This window comes from Odocoileus virginianus, chromosome 29 (assembly GCF_023699985.2).
Source record: "Odocoileus virginianus isolate 20LAN1187 ecotype Illinois chromosome 29, Ovbor_1.2, whole genome shotgun sequence".
NCBI lineage: Eukaryota > Metazoa > Chordata > Mammalia > Artiodactyla > Cervidae > Odocoileus > Odocoileus virginianus.
This window is the reverse complement of record NC_069702.1, coordinates 14,786,603-14,806,489: the sequence shown is the minus strand read 5'-3', so window position 1 is coordinate 14,806,489 and position 19,887 is coordinate 14,786,603. Positions and strand designations below refer to the sequence as shown.

General features: G+C 42.4%; 1 protein-coding gene across 6 annotated transcripts; it reads right to left on the bottom strand.

Annotated features, from left to right (window-relative positions):
• Positions 1 to 388: 388 nt before the first annotated feature.
• C29H4orf36 (chromosome 29 C4orf36 homolog) lies at positions 389 to 15,843 on the bottom strand. 6 transcript variants are annotated; one of them, XM_020869533.2, is made up of 6 exons: positions 15,667 to 15,843; positions 7,872 to 8,235; positions 6,743 to 6,859; positions 5,209 to 5,366; positions 754 to 908; positions 389 to 523 (listed from the first exon to the last, which is right to left on the bottom strand). In XM_020869533.2, exons 4-6 carry the CDS (start codon positions 5,271 to 5,273, stop codon positions 390 to 392), a joined length of 354 nt encoding a protein of 117 aa, XP_020725192.1. In that variant the 5' UTR covers positions 5,274 to 5,366; positions 6,743 to 6,859; positions 7,872 to 8,235; positions 15,667 to 15,843; the 3' UTR covers position 389. The 6 variants fall into 6 exon arrangements, with proteins under 6 accessions (XP_020725192.1, XP_020725191.1, XP_020725193.1 ...); XM_020869532.2 differs by having other exon boundaries at positions 5,209 to 5,346; XM_020869534.2 differs by lacking the exon at positions 15,667 to 15,843 and having other exon boundaries at positions 5,209 to 5,346; positions 7,872 to 8,249.
• Between the last annotated feature and the right edge of the window lie 4,044 nt (positions 15,844 to 19,887).

Sequence of the window (19,887 nt, the reverse complement as noted above, 5' to 3'; positions counted from 1 at the left end):
AAAGATGAAAATTCAAAATAGCCTTCAAAATAATGTCTCTTGCGGGCAGGGGGCAATGCCTCTGACAAGGAGTTTCCCCTTACCTTGGCGCAATTTTACAAAAATCAAAATGAATAGCACAAGCGATTCAATGCCAGCAACATTTTCATCTACTTACAGTGCTGTTGCCTGTGATACAACGGTACAAATACGTGGCTGGGACACAGATCTTTCAGAGCTGTCAGCTAAGAGCTGTCGGCTAAGAGCTGTCCGATAACCCACAGGAGCTGGCTCATCCACCAGGGGGCATTTGGACATATGCATCCGACTGCACACAGGGAAAGGTCAGAGTCCTTCATCCTCTTTGGATGCAAAAACCACAGAGAACAGATTCAACAGTGAGATGACAGTCACTTAGGTGGAAGAGGTCTTCTCAAACCAATTGGCCTTTCCCTTAGGGAAAACTGAATTTTCTTGACTTCATTTTCCTGACATTTCAGGTTATTCAAGCGCTTCATTTCATACTCCCTTTCACATCGGATGGCTGAAAAATAAAATACACGAAGCAATCCAACTGACATTTTTTACCAGGCATAGCTTAGTCCAAGATGAATATTTATCACACAGAAAAATCCACATTCTTGAATACTAAACAAGAAGAGAGGGCTACATAGATAGGGAGCATGGGTGTGAATGAGCATATTTAAACACATGTCTAATAATCAAAATAACACAAAATTTGCAATTTATTAAAGTAGTTCCTACAGTACTTACATTCTGCTGAAGGGAGCAGACCATCCTTAATGGTTTTACATTTTTTGAGGTGTACACAGCTACCAAATGCAATTTCTTCCAAGAAAGGCAACTTGATGTTGGCTAGTTTCGTGTACCATGTCTTTGTGAGTAGTGCAAGTTCCCAGGGTTCCTGTCTGAGGCAAAAATTAACTCATTCAATAAACATTTATTGACATCGATAACAGGATATAGATAAGACATGTGGATTCTCAGTTCCATTTTCCACTAGAGATTTTGGTTTGCAGAAGAGTATTCAGGATTTTCCAGAGTTGCAAATCTAGCCAGGAGAAGGAGCCTTAAACCAACATCTTATAAACTTTCAGTGTAGAAATATTAATACATTGAAAAATAACCATAAATTATAATGATAGGAACTTTAGCTCAAAAAACAGCCTCCATGAAGTCAATCCAATCTTTCCATGTCTTTAAAGAGGATGTAGTTTAAAACTATAAGCTCCAAGTCTTTCATGGTTGATCAAAAATATGATCACATTAGGGAAGGAACAAATGGAATATACTGAATATGGTGCTTGGCCCACAATAAAGCTTTGAGTGTGTGATCTGATGTTTTTTTAATTTTTTAGAAGTATTTATTTATTTGGCTGTGCTGGATCTTAGTTGCAGCATGCAAACTCTTAGTTTTGGCATGTGGGATCTAGTTCGCTGACCAGGAATCAAATCCATACCCCCTGCATTGGGAGCATGGAGTCTTAGCCACTGGACCACCAGGGAAGTCCATGATCTGATTTTAATTTTTACAACACCCAGAGGTAAGACAAGGGAACAAAGACTCAGAAGTTAACTGAGAACCAGAGCTGAGATGTAACCCAGGTGAACTTAGAAGTATCAACAGAATCCTTAGAAAACAGGAGAAAGGAGCGAAATCCCAAACTACAGTATTTAAAAATAATCACAATGAAATTTTAATGGATTGTTTTATGCATCCTACTTCGGAAATTTTAAGTATCAGCTACGTTTCTCAGCTACAGTCAATGTGAATTCATATGTATGAGGAAAGGGGAAAGACCTGTTTTGGTATAGGTAGGCGAAATGAGCTTATTATATACATGCCATCTGTCTTCCTCCACCAGCTTCCTTGTTACTTTATCATCTAACCTTAAGGAGTGACTTGAAGTCTACAATTACTATAAATGCACTTGAACAAATACACAAAGATGTATTTACAAGAATCTTCAATGAAGCATTGCTTATCCCAAAAACCTCACAAAGTAGTCTTAATGTCTACAAAGAGGAGCCTGGCTAAACTGCAGTACACATATGTAATGAAAGAACGAGGTTTATCCTTATCTATGGATTTGGAAAGATGAGCAATCAAACAGTTAATGTTTATCTAGCACCTACTACATGCTAGATACTCTTTTAATCAGTTTACATATATAAACACATTTAATTGCCACAGTAATCTATGAAGTAGGTAAAGTGCTATTATGCTTATTTTACAGGTTGGGAAGCAGGAGCAGAGAAAAATTTACTCAAGGTCACAAGGCTTGGGTTTGAAATTTTAATGCATGTACAAATATATCTATGTATACCTATATAGAGGTGTGTATATACATATATGTATGCACATATGCATAATACAGGTTTATATAAATGATGTGAATACAGGTAAAACACTGATGGCAATATGGACTAAAAGAACAAAAGTGTTCTAAAATCTAAGACGTAAATATCTAAAATCTACAATTTACTCAAGATCACAAGGCTTGGGTTTGAAATTTCAACTCGGAAAATCAGATTCTAGAATCTATGCTCTTAACCACTAGGCTACACAAGATAAAATAGGGGAGGGAGTAAAGTTCAGTATAATCCCATGTGCAAAAATGTGTGTGTGTACATATATGTGTATATATGTGTATCACATACAAGAGACAGAAGTTGTAGGAAAACATAAAACATTTTACCTGAGTGGGATTGGGCAGGTAGGATAGGGGTGGGAATGGAGATATGAGAAATAACATTTTATTCTCCTTTCAAAGCATTTGAAAATAAAAATTTCAAATGGTTTTGATCTTCTAAAATCACTTAACCAAAAAAAAAGCCCAAAGTGAAAAACTGCCTGAGCAAATGAAAGAATCTGCCTGTAATACAGGAGACCCCAGTTCGATTCCTGGGTCAGGAAGATCCCCTGGACAAGGGATAGGCTACACACTCCAATGTTCTTGGGCCTCCTGGTGGCTCAGATGGGAAAGAATTGGCATATAATGCCGGAGACCTGCGTTCGATCCCTGGGTTGGGAAGATCCCCTGGAGGAGTGCATGGAAATCCACTCCAGTATTCTTGCCCGGAGAATCCCCAAGGACAGAGGTGCCTTGGGAGGCTACAATCCATGGAGTCGCAGAGTCGGACACGACTGAGTGACAAACACCATTCTATTCCTCTTAATTTAGTTGCTCTTATAAACAGAATGATATCAAATACTTTCTTGTGAGATTGACAGAGAAGACACTGGTTTTGCAGACATTATGCATGATATAAAATGCTATATAGCCAAAACCACAGAATCAGTGAGTCGGACACAACTGAGCGACTTAACTGAACTGATTCATGATACAAAATGCTATATAGTTAAAACCACAGAATCAGTGCTTTAAATCATTCTCGAAATACAGGAATATCTTTGTTATAAAAATCATGCTTGCAACAATGACTGTAGTGGTTATTTGCCTATAGTTCAAGGTCTAAAGTCATACTGAACTAACAGATCTAAGCAGAGTGCAATAATGAGTTTTTCCGTAACTCTAGTTTTATAACCTCGTGAAATGTCTCCATTTCCTTCTTAGAATATTGTCAAAAAGTAAAATTCAATTGACTCACAATGATAAATATGTCATAGATTGTGGCAGAGGGGTTAAAAAAAGACAACAATTTAAAATAAGGTAGCACAACAGTAGTATAGAGTGAAACTCTCATGTAGTAGCAACCCAAGTTCACTATGGGTTTACTATTATTTCAGACAACATACAAGTACCTTACCTACATTACTGCATTTGTATTCCATACCATGTGGGTCGATATTGATCTGTCCATTTCACAGATGTGGAAGCCAAGGCACAGAGAAGTTAAGTAATTTACTCAAGGCAGCATGGGCAGCCAGGGGCAGAGCCAGGCTTTGAGCCCTGGTTTTCTTTATGGGTTTTTTTGTTTGTTTGTTTGAGCAGAGTTCCTTTTGCTAACAGTGGGTCCTTGTTGGTTATCCATTTTAAATACAGCAGTGTATACATGAAGTATTTCCTAAAGTTCTTAACTATCCCTTCCCCCCTCAATTTCCCTACCCCAGCAACCATAAGTTCATTTTCTAAGTCTGTGAGTCTCTGTTTTGTAAGTTTATTTCTTTTTAGATTCCATGTATAAGGATAGTCATACACATTTCTCCTCTGTCTGACTTCACTCAGCATGATACTCTCTAGGTCCATCCATGGTGTTGCAAAAGGCATTATTTCATTCTTTTTAATGGCTGAGTATATATGGACCACATCTTCTTTATCCATTCCTCTTTCAATGGATATTTAGATTGTTTCCATGTCTTGGCTATTGTAAACAGTGCTACAGTGAACACTGAAGTGCACGTATCCTTTCAGATCATGTTTTTCTCTGGCTGTATACCCAGGAGTCAGACTGCAGGATTATACGGTAGCCTTATTTTTTGTTTTTTTTATGGAACCTCTACTGTTCTCCACAGTGACTGTACCAATTTACATTTCTAGAGCCCAGTCTTCTTGATTGGAAAGCCCATATTGTCCACTTGTGGTGGTGATGGTGGTTTAGTCGCCAGGTTGTGTCTGACTCTTGCGACCCCATGGACCTGCCAGGCTCCACTATCCATGGGATTCTCCAAGCAAGTATACTGGAGTGGGCTGCCATTTCCTTCTGCAGGGGAATCTTCCCAACCCAGGACTCGAACCCGGGTCTCCTGCACTACAGGCAGATTCTTTACTGCCTGCCAAATACACAGGATGCAAAACTGACTGTCTGTGCCAGTTAATCAAGTGTTCTGTTAAGATGTGTCAGACACCAAGGCATTTTTAGTTAGGTTTACACTATCTAAAGAGCTATTTAGAGGTTGTTGTCAGTAGTAGAAAACGTTGCTTTGGAGTAAGAAAACTCAGACTTCTATCCTTGTCACTTCCTTACTACATGACTTTGATCATATTACCATTTGAAATTTTTTTTGTTCTAAAAAACCAAGTAAGAATACTTAACAATCCTTATAAAAGCATTTTCCTAAAAAAAAAAAAAAAAAGGCATTTTCCTTTTAAAAAATCAGTATTAAAAAAAAATCAGTATCCAGGCACCAGAAAATGCCTCATACAGTCCAGTATCTCAGGGGAACATAAGGATGTCCAGTACTTTTATTTTAACAAGGACACCCCCCCCACCCTGAGTCAGTGCTTACCTGATAAAAATACTTACACTTGATAACAATTGCAGCGCAAAAGCTTTTCTACTCCATTCTTTCTTTGCAAGCCATAAGCCATGGTGAATTATTACAGTCCGATTTCCTAACACAGGTGCCTGATGTAATGACTCAGATATTCTTGTTCACTTTGCCTGAAATGATTGCAACGCACCTAATTAAGATAAAATTTTCACTTGAGTATTTTAATATCCAAATAATAAAAAGATCCAGAAAAAAAAAAGTCTGATTCTAAGCACCTCCCTAACCGATGTTCATGAACTGAACCTCTATCTTCTATTTTCCACAAACTCATTTTATCACTTCTTGCCACGTTAGGAGAAAATGAAAGGTAAACAGCATCAGCATTCTGGCCCCGTATTCCGTTCTTGCCTAAAGGCTGCCAAATGGGCTCAAAAAACCTCAACACCAAAACGTGTCTCAAACGTGACAGTGTTAAGCCACAAAGCACGGGCGGGCACGGGGACTTTCCGTCCTCCATCCGCGAGCCCTCTTAAAGAATGCAGACCTTCGTCCCAGGTTTTCCCTTTTGCAAAAATCTGCGCTTAAACTATGACCCACTTCATGCACCACTCCCATGCCTCCTCCAGCTCAGGCTTCGGGATGGGTGTCCTCCCCGCTGGATGCGCAGATCCCGGGAGGACCCGGGTCCTCCCGAGCCCAAGCTGGGGAGGAGAGATGAAGAAGGGAGGGAAGAGGGGATGAAGAGGAAGGAAGAGAGGAGAGCCGGGAAACGGGACGGAAGATTGCGGGGAGGGGGCGGGGCCGACCCTCCGCGCGCCATCCCCACCCACGCCTAACCCCGCCCCTCCTCCCACCCACGCCACACACGCGGCGGGCGCGGCCACTCCGCCTAGGCCTCGCGAGAGTGGTGCCCGCGAGAGGACGCCGGCGCCCGATTACCCGCGCTGGAGTGTGGGAGGGTCGCGGGGACCCCGTGGGTCTAGGGCCGAGCGCGCGCCCGTCTAGTCGCCCATGGCCGCGGGCACGGGCCTCCTTCCTGCTCGCGCCTGGAGGTGCGGGCGGCCCCGCGTCAGGCCAGAGCCTCCATAAAGGGCTTTGTGGTGCCGGCCCCGCCCGCGAGAGGTCCCGTCGGGGCCCGGGGTTAGCGTCCCACAGCCGACGGCCCCCTCACGCTTGACGGAACCCAGCCCACAGCGGACGAGAGCGCTTGTAACCGAGGCCTTTACCTGAAGACGACGCTTCTGACCGGGAGGGGGTTGAGTGCAGCGACCTTGGTTTGGGGGCAGCACTTAGAGAAACGCGCCGGGTTCCGACGTGTGGACGTGCGTGAGCCTCCCGCGTTCCCTGAGAGCGCGGAAGCCGCGTTAGTTCCCGCACGCCTCATATGTCAGGGCAGCTTCAAATAGTGATGCTCCAGACATCTGCTGAGCGTTATGGGCAAAGTAGGCTTGCGAAAACGTGGTCTGAAGGACACGTTTCTGAAGTCCTTACAGGGTGGTGACTTGGGACGAATCTATTTTACTACGTCAGATGGTCACCGCTTAACATCAAACGAAAATAGGTTACCTCTATTTTGCGCGCAGGTTTTGGAGTCAGAACTGGGTTGGACTCCTAGTTCCGCCACTTGATAACTTTTAAGTTAATCTTGCCTACGAAAGTTGTCTAAGCCGCAATTTCTTTCACCTGTAAAACAAGTATAATATTCTGTATCTTACAGGGTTGTTGTGATGATCAAAGGTCGGGTCTGTAAATTCTCCGCTACAGGGTAAATGCCCAATTACCTAATTTTGAGCCTATTAACAACTTTATGGGATGGGTGAGAGATTAGCATTCCAGTTGTAAAGAGGCGATTGAACTAAGATTGAAGGACTGCCTAGGGTGCGATAGCTAAGTGAGTTTCAGGGCCAACTTTTGAAGCTAAGGGCTTCCCTTTTGGCTCAGCTGGTAATGAATCCGCCTGCAATGTGGAAGATCTGGGTTCGATCCCTGGGTTGGGAAGATCCCCTGGAGCATGGAAAGGCTACCCACTCCAGTATTCTCGCCTGGAAAATTCCATGGACTGTATAGCCCTTGGGGTCACAAAGAGTCGGACACCACTGAGCGAGTTTCACTTTGAAGCCAAACCCAGTACCGTTTTCATCTTGACAAGCTACTTCTGATACTGTGCTAAGCCCTGTCCGACTCTTTGGGACCCTGTGGACTATAGCCCATGTGGCTCCTCTGTCCATGGGATTCTCCAGGCAGTAATACTGAAGTAGATTGCCATGCGATCCTCCAGGGGATCTTCTTAACCCAGGGATGGAACCAGCGTCTCTTAAATCTCCTCATTGGGGAAAAAAAAAAAATCTCCTTCATTGGCAAGCAGGTTCTTTATCACTTGGGCCACCTGGGAAGCCCACTTCTGGTACTAGCTCCTGCCTTAATTAGAACAGGCTGGTAGGGTTGACACATTGGTAGAGGACCAGGTTGTTAACTAAGGTCACACCCAGATGGGACAGGGATAGACTACCTTCGAGTTGAAGTGGCCATGGTTTCCTGGCCTGTTTTCTTTTTATAGATGAACAAATCAAGAGGCAGGGAGAGGATGTGGTCACACTGAGAGAGATCATTCTGTGATTTCTCCATGTGGGAACCCCCATTTCTTTTATACATGCATAGATTGCTGACAATTGTAGTTATTTTCTGTGTGACTCACTTTGAACAAATATGGTGGAAGTTAGAGCGTGACTTCTGAAACCAGGTCATAAAAGCTGTTGTGGCTTCCTTCTTGTGGTCTCTGTTGGATCACTAACCCTGGAAGAGGTCGGCTGCGTGTTGGAAGGATGCCCAAGCCAACTTTCGGAGAAATTCATATGCAGTGGGATGAAGGCCTCTAGCCAACAATTGGTGAGGAGCTGAGGCCTCTTGACACCAACCATGTGAGTAAAACATCTTGGGAGCAGGTCCTCCAAGGCTCAGGCAGGTCTTCAGATGACTGTAGCCTCACATGTCTTCACTGAAATTTCATGGGAGAGCCTAAGCCAGAACCACTTCACTAAGTCACTTCGGGATTCCTGGCCCTCAGAAAAAAATGAGATAATAAATCATCATTTTAAGCCTCCAACCTTACAGATATCTGTTACAGAGCAATAGATAACGAATGTACCATTAAGTTTCTTAATATAGAAGGAATATTTTGCAAAGAGGAAAATAGCCATATTTTTATAATTGGGGTTAATGATTTAATTAAAATGAACAGTAAAACACATTATGCTTAACTGACATTTACTGGGCAACTAATATTGCTAAATCTCTTTAGGACCATGGTAGTGGTCCTAGTTGCTAAGTCTTGTCGGACTCTTGAGACTTCATAGATTGTAGCCCACCAGGTTCCTCTGTCCATGTTTTCCAGGCAGGAATACTGGAGTGGGTTGTCATTTCCTTCTCCAGGGGATCTTCCAAACCCAGGGATTGAACCCAGGTCTCCTGCATTGCAGGTGGATTCTTTACCAGCTGATCCACAAGGGTATTGGATAAGCCTTCACGAATTTCAACTCCTCCAGAAAGTTATTCCTTTTTTCATTTAAATTGGTTAAGGGAGCATTGCCGCCATCTAGTGATAAAATACAAGGAGGACTGTAAAGGAGACAATCCTAACGGACTTCCGTAATGGTGCAGTGGTTAAGACTGCATTTCCAATGCAGAGGGCACAGGGTTCAATCCGTGGTTGGGGAACTAAGATCTCACTTGGCGTGGTCAAAAAAAATCATAACACGAAAACATTATTAGTGTGATAACATTGACTATGTTTTGGTTACTGTTCTAGGTACTTCATATGTGTATGCATGCATGCAAAGTCGCTTCAGTCATGTCTAACTCTTTTCGACCCTATGTACTGTAGCCCACCAGGCTCCTTTTTCCATGGGATTCTCCAGGCAAGAATACTGGAGTGGATTGCCACGCCCTCCTCCAGGGAATCTTTCCAACCCAGGGATCAAACCAAAGTCTCTTAAGTCTCCTGCATTGGCAGACAGTTTCTTTACCACTAGCACCACCTAGGAAGCACCAGGTACTTCATATACTTTATTTCAGTTAACTATCACAATAGATGCTATAATTTAGTGATGTGATTTTCCAGCTATTGAGAAGATAAAACAGGTACCTCAAGCAGGTCACAGGGTTTGACCCAAGACTATCTGATTCTGGTTTTCTGCTCTCTCTACCACACTATACATTCTCCCAGGATTGTAACTAGGGCAAGGCTTCCCTGGTGGCTCAGATGGTAAAGAATCTGCCTGCAATGCAGGAGATGTGGGTTTGATCGCTAGGTCTGGAAGATCCCCTGGAGGAAGGAATGGCTACCCACTCCAGTATTCTTGCCTGGGAAATCCCATAGACAGAGGAGCCTCATGGGGGACTACAGCCCATGGGGTTGCAAAGAATCAGACACAACTGAGTGACTAACACTTTAGCATGTATACTTGTAAATGTTTTTGCAACTGCCCTTTTCGAAGACAGTTAACTTCTCATCATATATATAGTGTATATATGTATATATATATATCCATATATATATATATATATATATATGTATATATATCCCTGCTACTTTCAAGGAGCAATGTTTTGTTTCTTTTAACTTAATATGTAAATTACACTTAATATGTAAATTACAGCCTACACTTTTTTCATGCTACACCCAAAACTTCTCAAGGAATGATACCAATTAGAATGATAAAGTAATTCATCTGAAAAACTTTAAAATCACCAAAGAACTTAACAGCACTGAAAACCCTATATGTATTTCTGTACTTGCTCTTTAGTTGCTCAGTTGTGTTGGACTCCTTCACACCACCACCAAGCTACTCTGTCCATGGGATTTTCTGGGCAAGATTACTGGAGTGGGTTGCCATTTTCTCCTCCAGGGGATCTTCCTGACCCAGGGATCAAACCCATTACCTCCTGCATTGCAGACCTCCTGCATTGCAGGTGGATTCTTTACTGCTGAGCCACCAGGGGAGCCTTCTGTACTAGCACCTTCCTAATTCTCTCACTTCTCTATCCACTCCTTCCCGTGTTTCCCTTTCTTCCTCCCCTGAAGTTTGTGTGTGCCCATAACTGAGATGCTCTTCTTCTGTTTGTTCTATCCCAGCACTCAGTGGCTATACTCTCACTAATGTAATTATCACTTCTCTTTGGATTGGCCCCACATCTGATTCTCTAGCCAGCTTTGCCTTCTTCCTGAATTCATATCCTGCATTTCCACTGATTTGTGGGATCTTCCTACCTGAATATCCTGTCCAGTTGAAAATTTCAGCATATCCAAAATGTAATCCATCGTCTACTCATTCAGCCGTCTCTTTTGCTTCTACTTCTAGGAATGGTGATGCCCTGTGAGTGTCCCATGAGTCACACTTAAAGTATTGAGCCAATTTAAAGCATACTGTTGGGAAGCTACTCCACGCCAGCCAACATTCTTGGCCATCTTCCATGACATTGGGTCCTCACAGGTTAGGAGGGAAGAAGACAGTAGTTTCCCTGGTGCAATATAGCAGGGAAGGAGTTTCCAGGGTTACAAAATGACTTACAGTTAAACGACTAGTAAGTTGCAGAGCCAGACTTAACCCAGGTCAGTTTCACTCCTGACCTCCTTTGAGTTCTCCAGGTCACCTGCCTTGACTGTGTCCCTTTGTACATGAGATTTTCATTGCATGCTTACAACATTAACTACCCACTCATTTTATTTGAGGTCAACGGATTATGTTTCTGTACCTTAAACACATAATTTTCTGACCAAAACAAAGAACAAGAGCCTCAACTAGGGTCCAGGCTTCTCTGCTCTGCTTAAAGGCAGAAGTTACAATTTCCTAGGTACCCAGTTCTCCTGTTCTTTAGGAGGCAAAACAGATAAGAATGCATTTTCCTGATCCAAGACTATGAGACATGATTCACAGACTAGGATTCTCCCCAGGACAAAATCTGGAGCCGCAGGGATCCCTGACTGGCTTTAAGAGGGCACCCCACACTGCACCAACCATGTAGCTGTGGACACCAGGAGACCTCAGTGGCACTTGAATGCCTCCACTGCACAAGCATACAGCATTTGTTGTAAGAGCAGGAAGAAAGTCTTTCTTTACTCAGCATAATAAATGAGGTCTTTGGGCTGTTACAGGATCATCCTATTAAGTTCAAATTAAAAGGTTTATCTGCTTCAGTCCAATTGACATTGCAACTTTATGCTAATTTATAATGTCACTTTAAAAAAAGTAGGGGACTTCCCTGGTGGCACAGTGGATAAGAATCCACCTGCCAGTGCAGGGGACACGAGTTCGATCCCTGGTCCAGAAAGATTCCACATGCTGCAGAGCACCTAAGCCCACATGCTGCAACTCCGGGAGCCGCCCGAGCTCCGGGACTCACAAGCTGCAACTGCTGAGCCCGTGTGCCGCAGCTCCTGACGTCTGCGTGTCTAGAGTGCGTGCTCTGAAACGTGAGAAGCCACCGCGATGAGAACCCCGTGAATCGCAAGAAGAGTAGCCCCTGCTCGCCACAACTGGAGAAAGCCTGCACGAGCAACAAAGACCCAGCGCAACCAAAATATATTAAAAAATCATTTTTAAAAAAGAACTTCGTCTTTAAAAAAAAAGGTGGGAAAGTAGAAGCAATCAAAATAATAGATGAGATCTCTATTCATTAAATACTAAAATGATTCATTTTTGGTTGATTTTTCAAACATAAATCTAATCAATTGAGCTTTCCTGAGGAGGTTTGCTCTGATAAAAAGGGTCTAACAAGGAATCGAGAACACTTGGATTATAGACTTCATAAATATGAATGATTCTAAGCCTGTGTGTCATTTGTGAAACCAAAAATCTCAGAAATATTTTTATGACTGATTCCATGAATCCTTCACATAAATGTTACAGTGCTAAATCCTTAATAACTTAGTAAAGGACAATAATTTACCTATTTTATATTTTGGTATATTTTTGTAAAGAATAAAAGGACATAAATTCTGCTTGTCCTGAAACTTTAGAAGATTTATATCCCCTGGTTTACTGTATCCATAAACTTTTTGATTCATTTCAGTGATTCATATTTCATTGTAAGTTCTAATTCAATTAAATTTAAGCCAATTTAACACATCTATTGAGCACTTTCTATATGCATAGTTCTGTGATCAGCCCCTGCAGTCTAAACCATGTCCTCCCTTTCCTTCCTCCTCTAAATGTGTAAGAAAAGCTCTCTTTTCCCTTCAGGATTTAAGTTGATTATGGAAAGTATACCTTCTCAGCTTGGAGAAATATGGAAAAATTATTGCCTTTCTCTGTCAGCTGTGAAAGTTGTCTTGAAACAGGATTCCTTTTTTAGGCCAGAATCTAAAATTAGAATGCATATAAGCCCCCAAAGGCAATAAATATCAAATTACTTAAATTCTGGATTTTAAAAAGATTATTTCAAAGCGTAGAATGTCTTACACTTGCTGAAGCACTGATTTCCTAATGTTAAACTTGTTTGTGAATATTACTCTTTGATTTTTTGTTTTCCATTTGAACCACAAGACAAATTCTTTTTAAAAAAACTTTAAGGGATAATTTACAAATATAATTGGATGTATTTAAGGTGTACAAAGTGATGATTTTGATATGCATATACATTATAAAATGATTGCCAAGATCAAGATAACTAACACAGCCATCACCTAACAGTTAACACAGTTCACTGTGTGTGTGACTGGCGAGATTGCTGAAGATCTAGTCAGCAACTTTCAAGTATACAATTCTGTATTACTGACTATAGCCACCAATTCTTATATTTTTTATTGAAGTATAGTTAAATTACAATGTTGGGCTCGTTACTGCTGTCCAGCAAACAGATTCAGTTATACATGCATATGTATTTTTAAAAATACTCTTTTCCATTATAGTTTGTCATAGGATATTGAATACAGTTCTGTATTTACACAGTAAGACCTTGAGGTTTATCCATTCTCTACATAATGTAGAGAATGTACATAAGCTTACATCTGCTAACCACAACCTCCCACTCCAACCACCACCCCACCCAACTTCAGCCACCAGTCTGTTCTCTATGTCAGAAGTCACCAATTAATTCTTAATTGTTTCTCAGCTCCCATTTCTGCTGTCAAGGTACCATCAGTAAATCAAAGGACACCCCCTGCAGCTCATTAGTAGGCATTGCAACCTAACATGCTTTTAATTTTTAAGGTTTATTTCATATATACTATATATTTGAGAAAGGAAATAACAGAGGTAAAATAATGCTAGAACAAACTCAAATTTTATGCAAAAGTTAAGCAAATTCTCTCAAACATATATAAGTAAGTTTATAGTTTCCTCAAATACCTAAAATAAGTATTCTATTCTAAATCTCAGAAATTGGCAATGTTCAGAATAATACTTCTTATTCCAGGGAGTGCTTTATATTTTGTAAGTTGTGAGTCTTTCAAAGAAGACTTGAAATTCCATAGCAGAGTGACAATAACTTTATAGTAACTTTTATAAGAGCCAATGTTGACCTTAAAACTCTAGCCAAAATCTATGTAGAGGTGGCAGAATTCTAAAATGATCCCTGTAATGGGCTGAATTATATTCCTCCCAAATGTATATGTTGAAGTTCTAACACCTAGTACCTTAGAATGACTGTATTTAGAGAGAGGGCCTTTAAAAAGATGATTACAGTAAAATGTGATGTGGGTCACCCCTAATCCCATGTGACCAGTATCCTTATAAGAAGAGGATATGAGGACATAGACATGCATAGTCTATGTGGACACAGGGAGGAGAAGATGGCCACCTTTAAGCAAAGGAGGAAAAGCTCAGAAGGAAACCAATCCTGCTGATAGCTTGATCTCAGAATTCTAGCTTCTAGAAATGGCAAGAAAGTAAATTTCTCTTCCTTAAGCCACATAAGCTGTGATGCTTTATTATGGCAGACCTAGCAAACCCATACAGCTCCCAAAGTTCTCACCTACCTATGTACACACCCTCTATAAGCTGCTGTGGAAGTCAGCTGTTATGTTGTGGCTAGAGCATGAGACTAGCCTCTCAGAGCCAAGAGCAACCACTGCTGCCAGCCAGCAAGATAACAGGGACCCCAATCTTAAAACCAAAAGGAACTGAACTCTGCCAGCAGCTTTCAAGAGGCTCTGAATAGACAGTGTGCTCTGATAGAGTCTAGTCTATCAGATGAGAATGCAGCCCAGCTGACACCTCATTTCAGTCTTTTGAGGTTCTAAGCAGAGAACCAGCTGTACCAGGCCCAAACTTGTGATTTGTGAGATGATAATTGAGTGGTCTTATAGACTGTTAAAAGTTTGTGGTACTGATTTACAGCACAGAAAACTAACATAGTATGAACACCCAAGAGTTGGGTGATCACTGTGTGTGATGCAAGGTCACTTACTTTATAATACCTCAAAGAAAACATAGTGCCCAGGGGGGTCTCCCCTTTTCCTATCGTGTCTTAATAAGTCCCTGAAAAGTGAAAGTGGAAGTGACTCAGTCGTGTCCGACTCTTTGTGACCCCATGGACTATACAGTCCATGGAATTCTCCAGGCCAGAATACTGGAGTGGGTAGCCTTTCCCTTCTCCAGGGGATCTTCCCAACCCAGGGATCAAACCCAGGTCTCCCACATTGCAGGGGGATTCTTTACCAGCTGAGCCACAAGGGAAGCCCTAAGTCCCTAGTATTTTTTTTTTTTTCCTCAGCTCATTTTATTGAACAACTGAGCATATAAAAACCACATAGAGCACATTACTAGAAAAAGTATTTTATTTTTCAAATACATGATGGATTCTTTACCCTCATTTCTTTTATCTTTTTATTAAGACTAAATACATATAAATATTAATAATTTCATCTTTTCTCAAATTAATGACAATGGTATAATTGTGATTATCTTTTAGCAACCAAAGTCTATTTCCAGAGGTTTGAACTTGATATGAGAAAAACACTGTATCAAGTCCATTGTACCTGATTTGGTGCTGAGGTTGAACTGGTGTAATGGTTTGCTCCAGGATCCAGAGGCTATTGTAAGCTTGAAAGCAAAGTGAAACGCTTAGGTTGACCTTGGCTGCTTAAAGGATCCTCTGGATGGGGGTGAGGGGTGCCTGGTTCTGTTTTGCACAGGACGGCTCGTCCTCAGGCTAAGCTGGAATCTCTGGGAACGGTGTGTGTGTGTTAGTTGCTCAGTCGTGCCTGACTCTTCGCCATCTCATGGACTATAGCCCACCAGACTTCTCTGTCCATGGGATTCTCTGGGCAAGAATACTGGAGTAGCTTGCCATTTCCTTCTCCATCTAGTATTTTTTAATTAGAATTCTAAGTTGAAATTTCCCATTCCCTTTTCAAGTACTACACTGTTCATTCAGAATTAATAGTGGACAGTTTTCTTTTTTCTTTATGGCCATCCAATGCCATCCAAGATCTGCTCTGCTTCCTTTATTGAAGAGTGCCTGTGTGAGTTTTGAGGGAAAACAGGACTTACCTCGCACAACAACAAGACCAGACTCCTCTTGCTCTGGCCCCATTGGTTAGGACACCACCTCTCCTCCTGTTCTTGGCTCCCTCCTGGGTTTCAGAATCTAAAGCAGGTAATATATATAGATGTGGAACTTAATTTCCCTCTCTTTGAGTGTGGGCTAGACTTACTGACCCTCTTCTAACAAATAGAATAGAGAGGTGACTATGTATGACTCGGAGACTCCATCATAAAGGGTACCGTGGCTACATACATGTTCTTCCTCTCAGATCACTTGCTTTGGGGGAGGTCAGCCACCCTGTTGAGCAGTCCTATGAAGAGGCCATGGAGTGAAAAACAGGCCTCACATCAACAGCAATATGAGTGAACCGTCTTAGAAGTGGATCCTCCGGCCCCAGTCAAGCTTTCCAATGACTACACCCCTTGCTGGCATCTTGACTGCAACCTCATGAAAGATCCCGGGCCAGAAACATCCAAATAAGTTGCTCTCAAATTCATGACCCACAGCAGCTGTCAGATCACATGTCTATTTAAAGCACTAAATTTGGAGTACCTTCTTACTCCAGTAGATAATTAACATAATGGACTAGATTAAATCTCTTACATGAAAAAGAAACACAGAAAGAAAGATCCAGGAATCAGGAGGAGTTAGGGAGAAAGAAGTAGAAAGAGGGTGTAGTGAGGAGAATTTCAAAGTTGTTCATTCTTTTGGAAAGACAGGGTGAGATTAAAGCAACTGATATAGAAAGTGGGACTTTGGGGACAAAAAGATGTTAAAAGGTATACTTAGGAAACTTTTTGCCTGGCTATGTGGTATAAATCTCTCCCCTGTATCCCAGGAAAACTTTAAGATCTCTATATTTTAAAATAATAAATAATCTTAACATTGCCCAGTGATTTAATGTGTCCCCAGGCTCATGAACCACTTATTTAAGTCTACCCTGGTCATTTTCTCCTAATCCTCAACTCCCCAACTTTTCTTGTAACTCATGTGGCCATAGTCAAAGCTCTGGCCAATGAGACAAAGAAGTAAGTGTGTTGGGAGTTTCTGGGAAATACTTTGTTTCCTGCTGAGGAGAGAAACACAATTTGCTAGCACTGCCCCTGACTTTCCTTCCTACCTTAAGTATCATGAAAGATTGTGTGAGGCCCACATCTTGTGCCAAGGAGAAGACAAGCCTAAAGATGGAAAGGTATCCAGCTGAGGGTGGCTAAGCATCAGAACAGAAGGCGACTGGAATCCTGGAGCCAATGACTGAGCAGCTGCATCCAACCTGAATTGCCTCCTGCTCACCTTCTCCTAAGAAGAGAGTAGTAACATTCTTTATTGCTTAAGCCAGACATCGTGTCTGACTCTGCAACCCCATGAACTGTGTCCATGGAATTCTCCAGGTCAGAATACTGGAGTGGTTAGACTTTCCCTTCTCCAGGTGATCTTCCCAACTCAGGGATCGAACCCACATTGTGGGCAGATTCTTTACCAACTGGGCCACAAGGGAAGCCCAAGAATATTGGAGTGAGTAGCCTATCCCTTCTCCAGTGGATCTTCCTGACCCAGGAATTGAACCGGGATCTCCTGCACTGCAGGCAAATTGTTTACCAACTGAGCTATCAGGGAAGCCCCCAAGCCACACAAGCTATGGTTTTCTGTTATAAGTGGTAAAACCATTCTTGATACTGAGATGAATATTTGCTTATAGGTGGTGCCGCCGTCAAGCGATTCAACATAACATGTGTCCACATGAGACCAAATGAGTTCAAAATCGCCTCCGACAGCAGTGAGGAGTCCTCCAGTTAGGAAGGTACCTCAGCACCTTAGTGTTCTATCCACAAAATGGATATAATTATACTTCCATCACACAACTGTCAGGGTCAGTAGTTGAGAACACATATTACTCAAAAGACTGCATAGCCCATATTATATAATAGGTATAAATTCCCATTATGTTGAGAGTTTAAAAAGCAAAAACTTAGTTTTCAAAATCTTGAAAACCAAGAGAATTGTCACAAAATTTGAAGCTTATCAACTATCAATTTAGGGTCTACAGATAATCTGCTGCTGTAATTAGTAGATCTTGCAGAGACTAGAGTGAATTTGGTTCTTAACTCTTCATTCAGTGAAGGAAATTTCCAACAAATACAAAAGCAAAGAGATTCATATACTGAACCTCCGTCTACCCATTTTTTACCCGATGTAAGCAGCTACCAGGGCTTCCCAGGTGCCTCAGTCAGTAAAGAATCTGCCTACCAATGCAGGGGACACAGGTTTGATCCCTGGGTGGGGAAAATCCCCTGGAGAAGGAAATGGCAACCCACTCCAGTATTCTTGCCTGGAGAATTCCATGGACAGAGGAGCCTGGTGGACTATATAGTTCATAGGGTCACAAACAGTCAGACACAACTGAGTGACTAACACACATACAAACAGCTGTCAATACACCTCTGGTCTGGTTTAACCTGTCACTCTCCCCATAAATGTTGTTGTTGTTTCATCGCTAAGTTGTGTCTGACTCTTGTGATGTCATGGACTGTAGCCCTGTATATATATCTCTAGAACTAACTGTGTGTGTGTGTGTGTGTGTGTGTGTGAGTCACTCAGTGACGTCTGACTCTTTGTGACCCCATGGACTGTAGCCCACCAGGCTCCTCTGTCCTTAGTATTCAGGCAAGAATACTAGAGTGGGTAGCCATTCCCTTCTCCACTCCCTTCTGCCATTCCCAACCCAGGGATCAAACCTAAGTCTCCTTCACTGCAGGCAGATTCTTTAACATCTGAGCCACCCCATTTTTTTCACCTGCAAAAAGGAACAGATTAGCAGTCAGGATCCAATCTCTAGGGTCACTGTGAGAAATAAATAGCAAAACAATGGTGAATAATAGCTGTAATGACTAAATCAGCCAAGCACTTCCCTAAGCACTTTTCCTGCAGTATCTTTAATCCTCAGCATTTGGCACATTCCCAGTGCTCAGCAAATGTTCCCTTCCAGGCCCAGAAGCAGGCTTTATAGCGATAAAGATGACGGAGTGGCGGCCCTGGTTAGGAGAGGTCGGTGAGAAAAAGTAGTACCTTATGAGGCAGAGTCCTCCACAAAGTGGGGAGGGGAACAGGGGTGGCTCAAGAAAACCTTCTCAAATTTGCAGCTGAGTCCTGGAGCCTGGAGAGTGAAGAGTGGTGTGAGGAGATGGGAACCAGGTTAAGAGGAAATGAGGAGTCAGGAAGAGAGGAAAGTACCCTGAGGCCTCTCAGCCTCTGGAGCGCGCTCCAGATTCACACAGCACCTCCCAGCAGTTAGCAGTCTGCACATACCCTTGGGTTCTGAGCTGGTCCAGACCCAGGCTAGGAGGAGATGAGGTCAAGAGTCAAACCTACAGCCATCTCAGAATGATTGTTGTGTTCCACACAACCACAACATGCCCTTTGAAAACTATCGTTTTATTTATTTTTGGTTGCTCTGGGTCTTTGTTGCTGTCCAAGGGCTTTCTCTAGTTGCCACGAGCAGAGGTCACTCTATAGCTGCAGTAAGCAGGCTTCTCATTACATTGGCTTCCCTTGTTGTGGAGCTTGGAGATCGAACCTGTCTCTCCTGCACTGGCAGGCAGATTCTTACCCACTGCACCACCAGAGAAGTCCCATCACGCCCTTTGCAAATGATCTGAATGAGAGTTATTTTTTACAAGACTGGCTTGTGACCCAGCTTTGGGAATGAGGGATACCATGGAGGGTAGGAGGCTGACCTGAGCTTGGCCCCAGAAAGACCATCACCCCCATTATCCGGGAAGGCAGTTCCCAGCACCCACTAAGCTTCTGAGGTTCCCATTGCTGTTTGACGGGCCTGCAGAGAATATCTGGTCTGCAAATCAGGGCTGGCTGGGATGGACCCATCAGCAATCCTGACCACCCCAGCAGTCCTGACCACTCCATCTGACCTTGAGAGCCCAACCATTCCCCAGGAGAGGCTCCAGTCAGCAATAAGCTGGGAACGGAGTCTAAGAGTTAAGAAAGGATGAATCCAAAATCAATGTCTATTAGAGAGGAAGGTCTTCCCATGTTTCTGTTTCTCTCTTCAGAGGGCTTTGTGTCTAACCTGGGCTTTAAACTTGGTCCCACAATACTTCTCAAAGGGGGAATCTGTGAACCCAAAAGAATTAAGTGGAGAATTAATTTAACATGCATAGTCTCAGGCCTTGCTACCAAGCATTCAGATGCTCCGGGGGTTAGGAATCAAG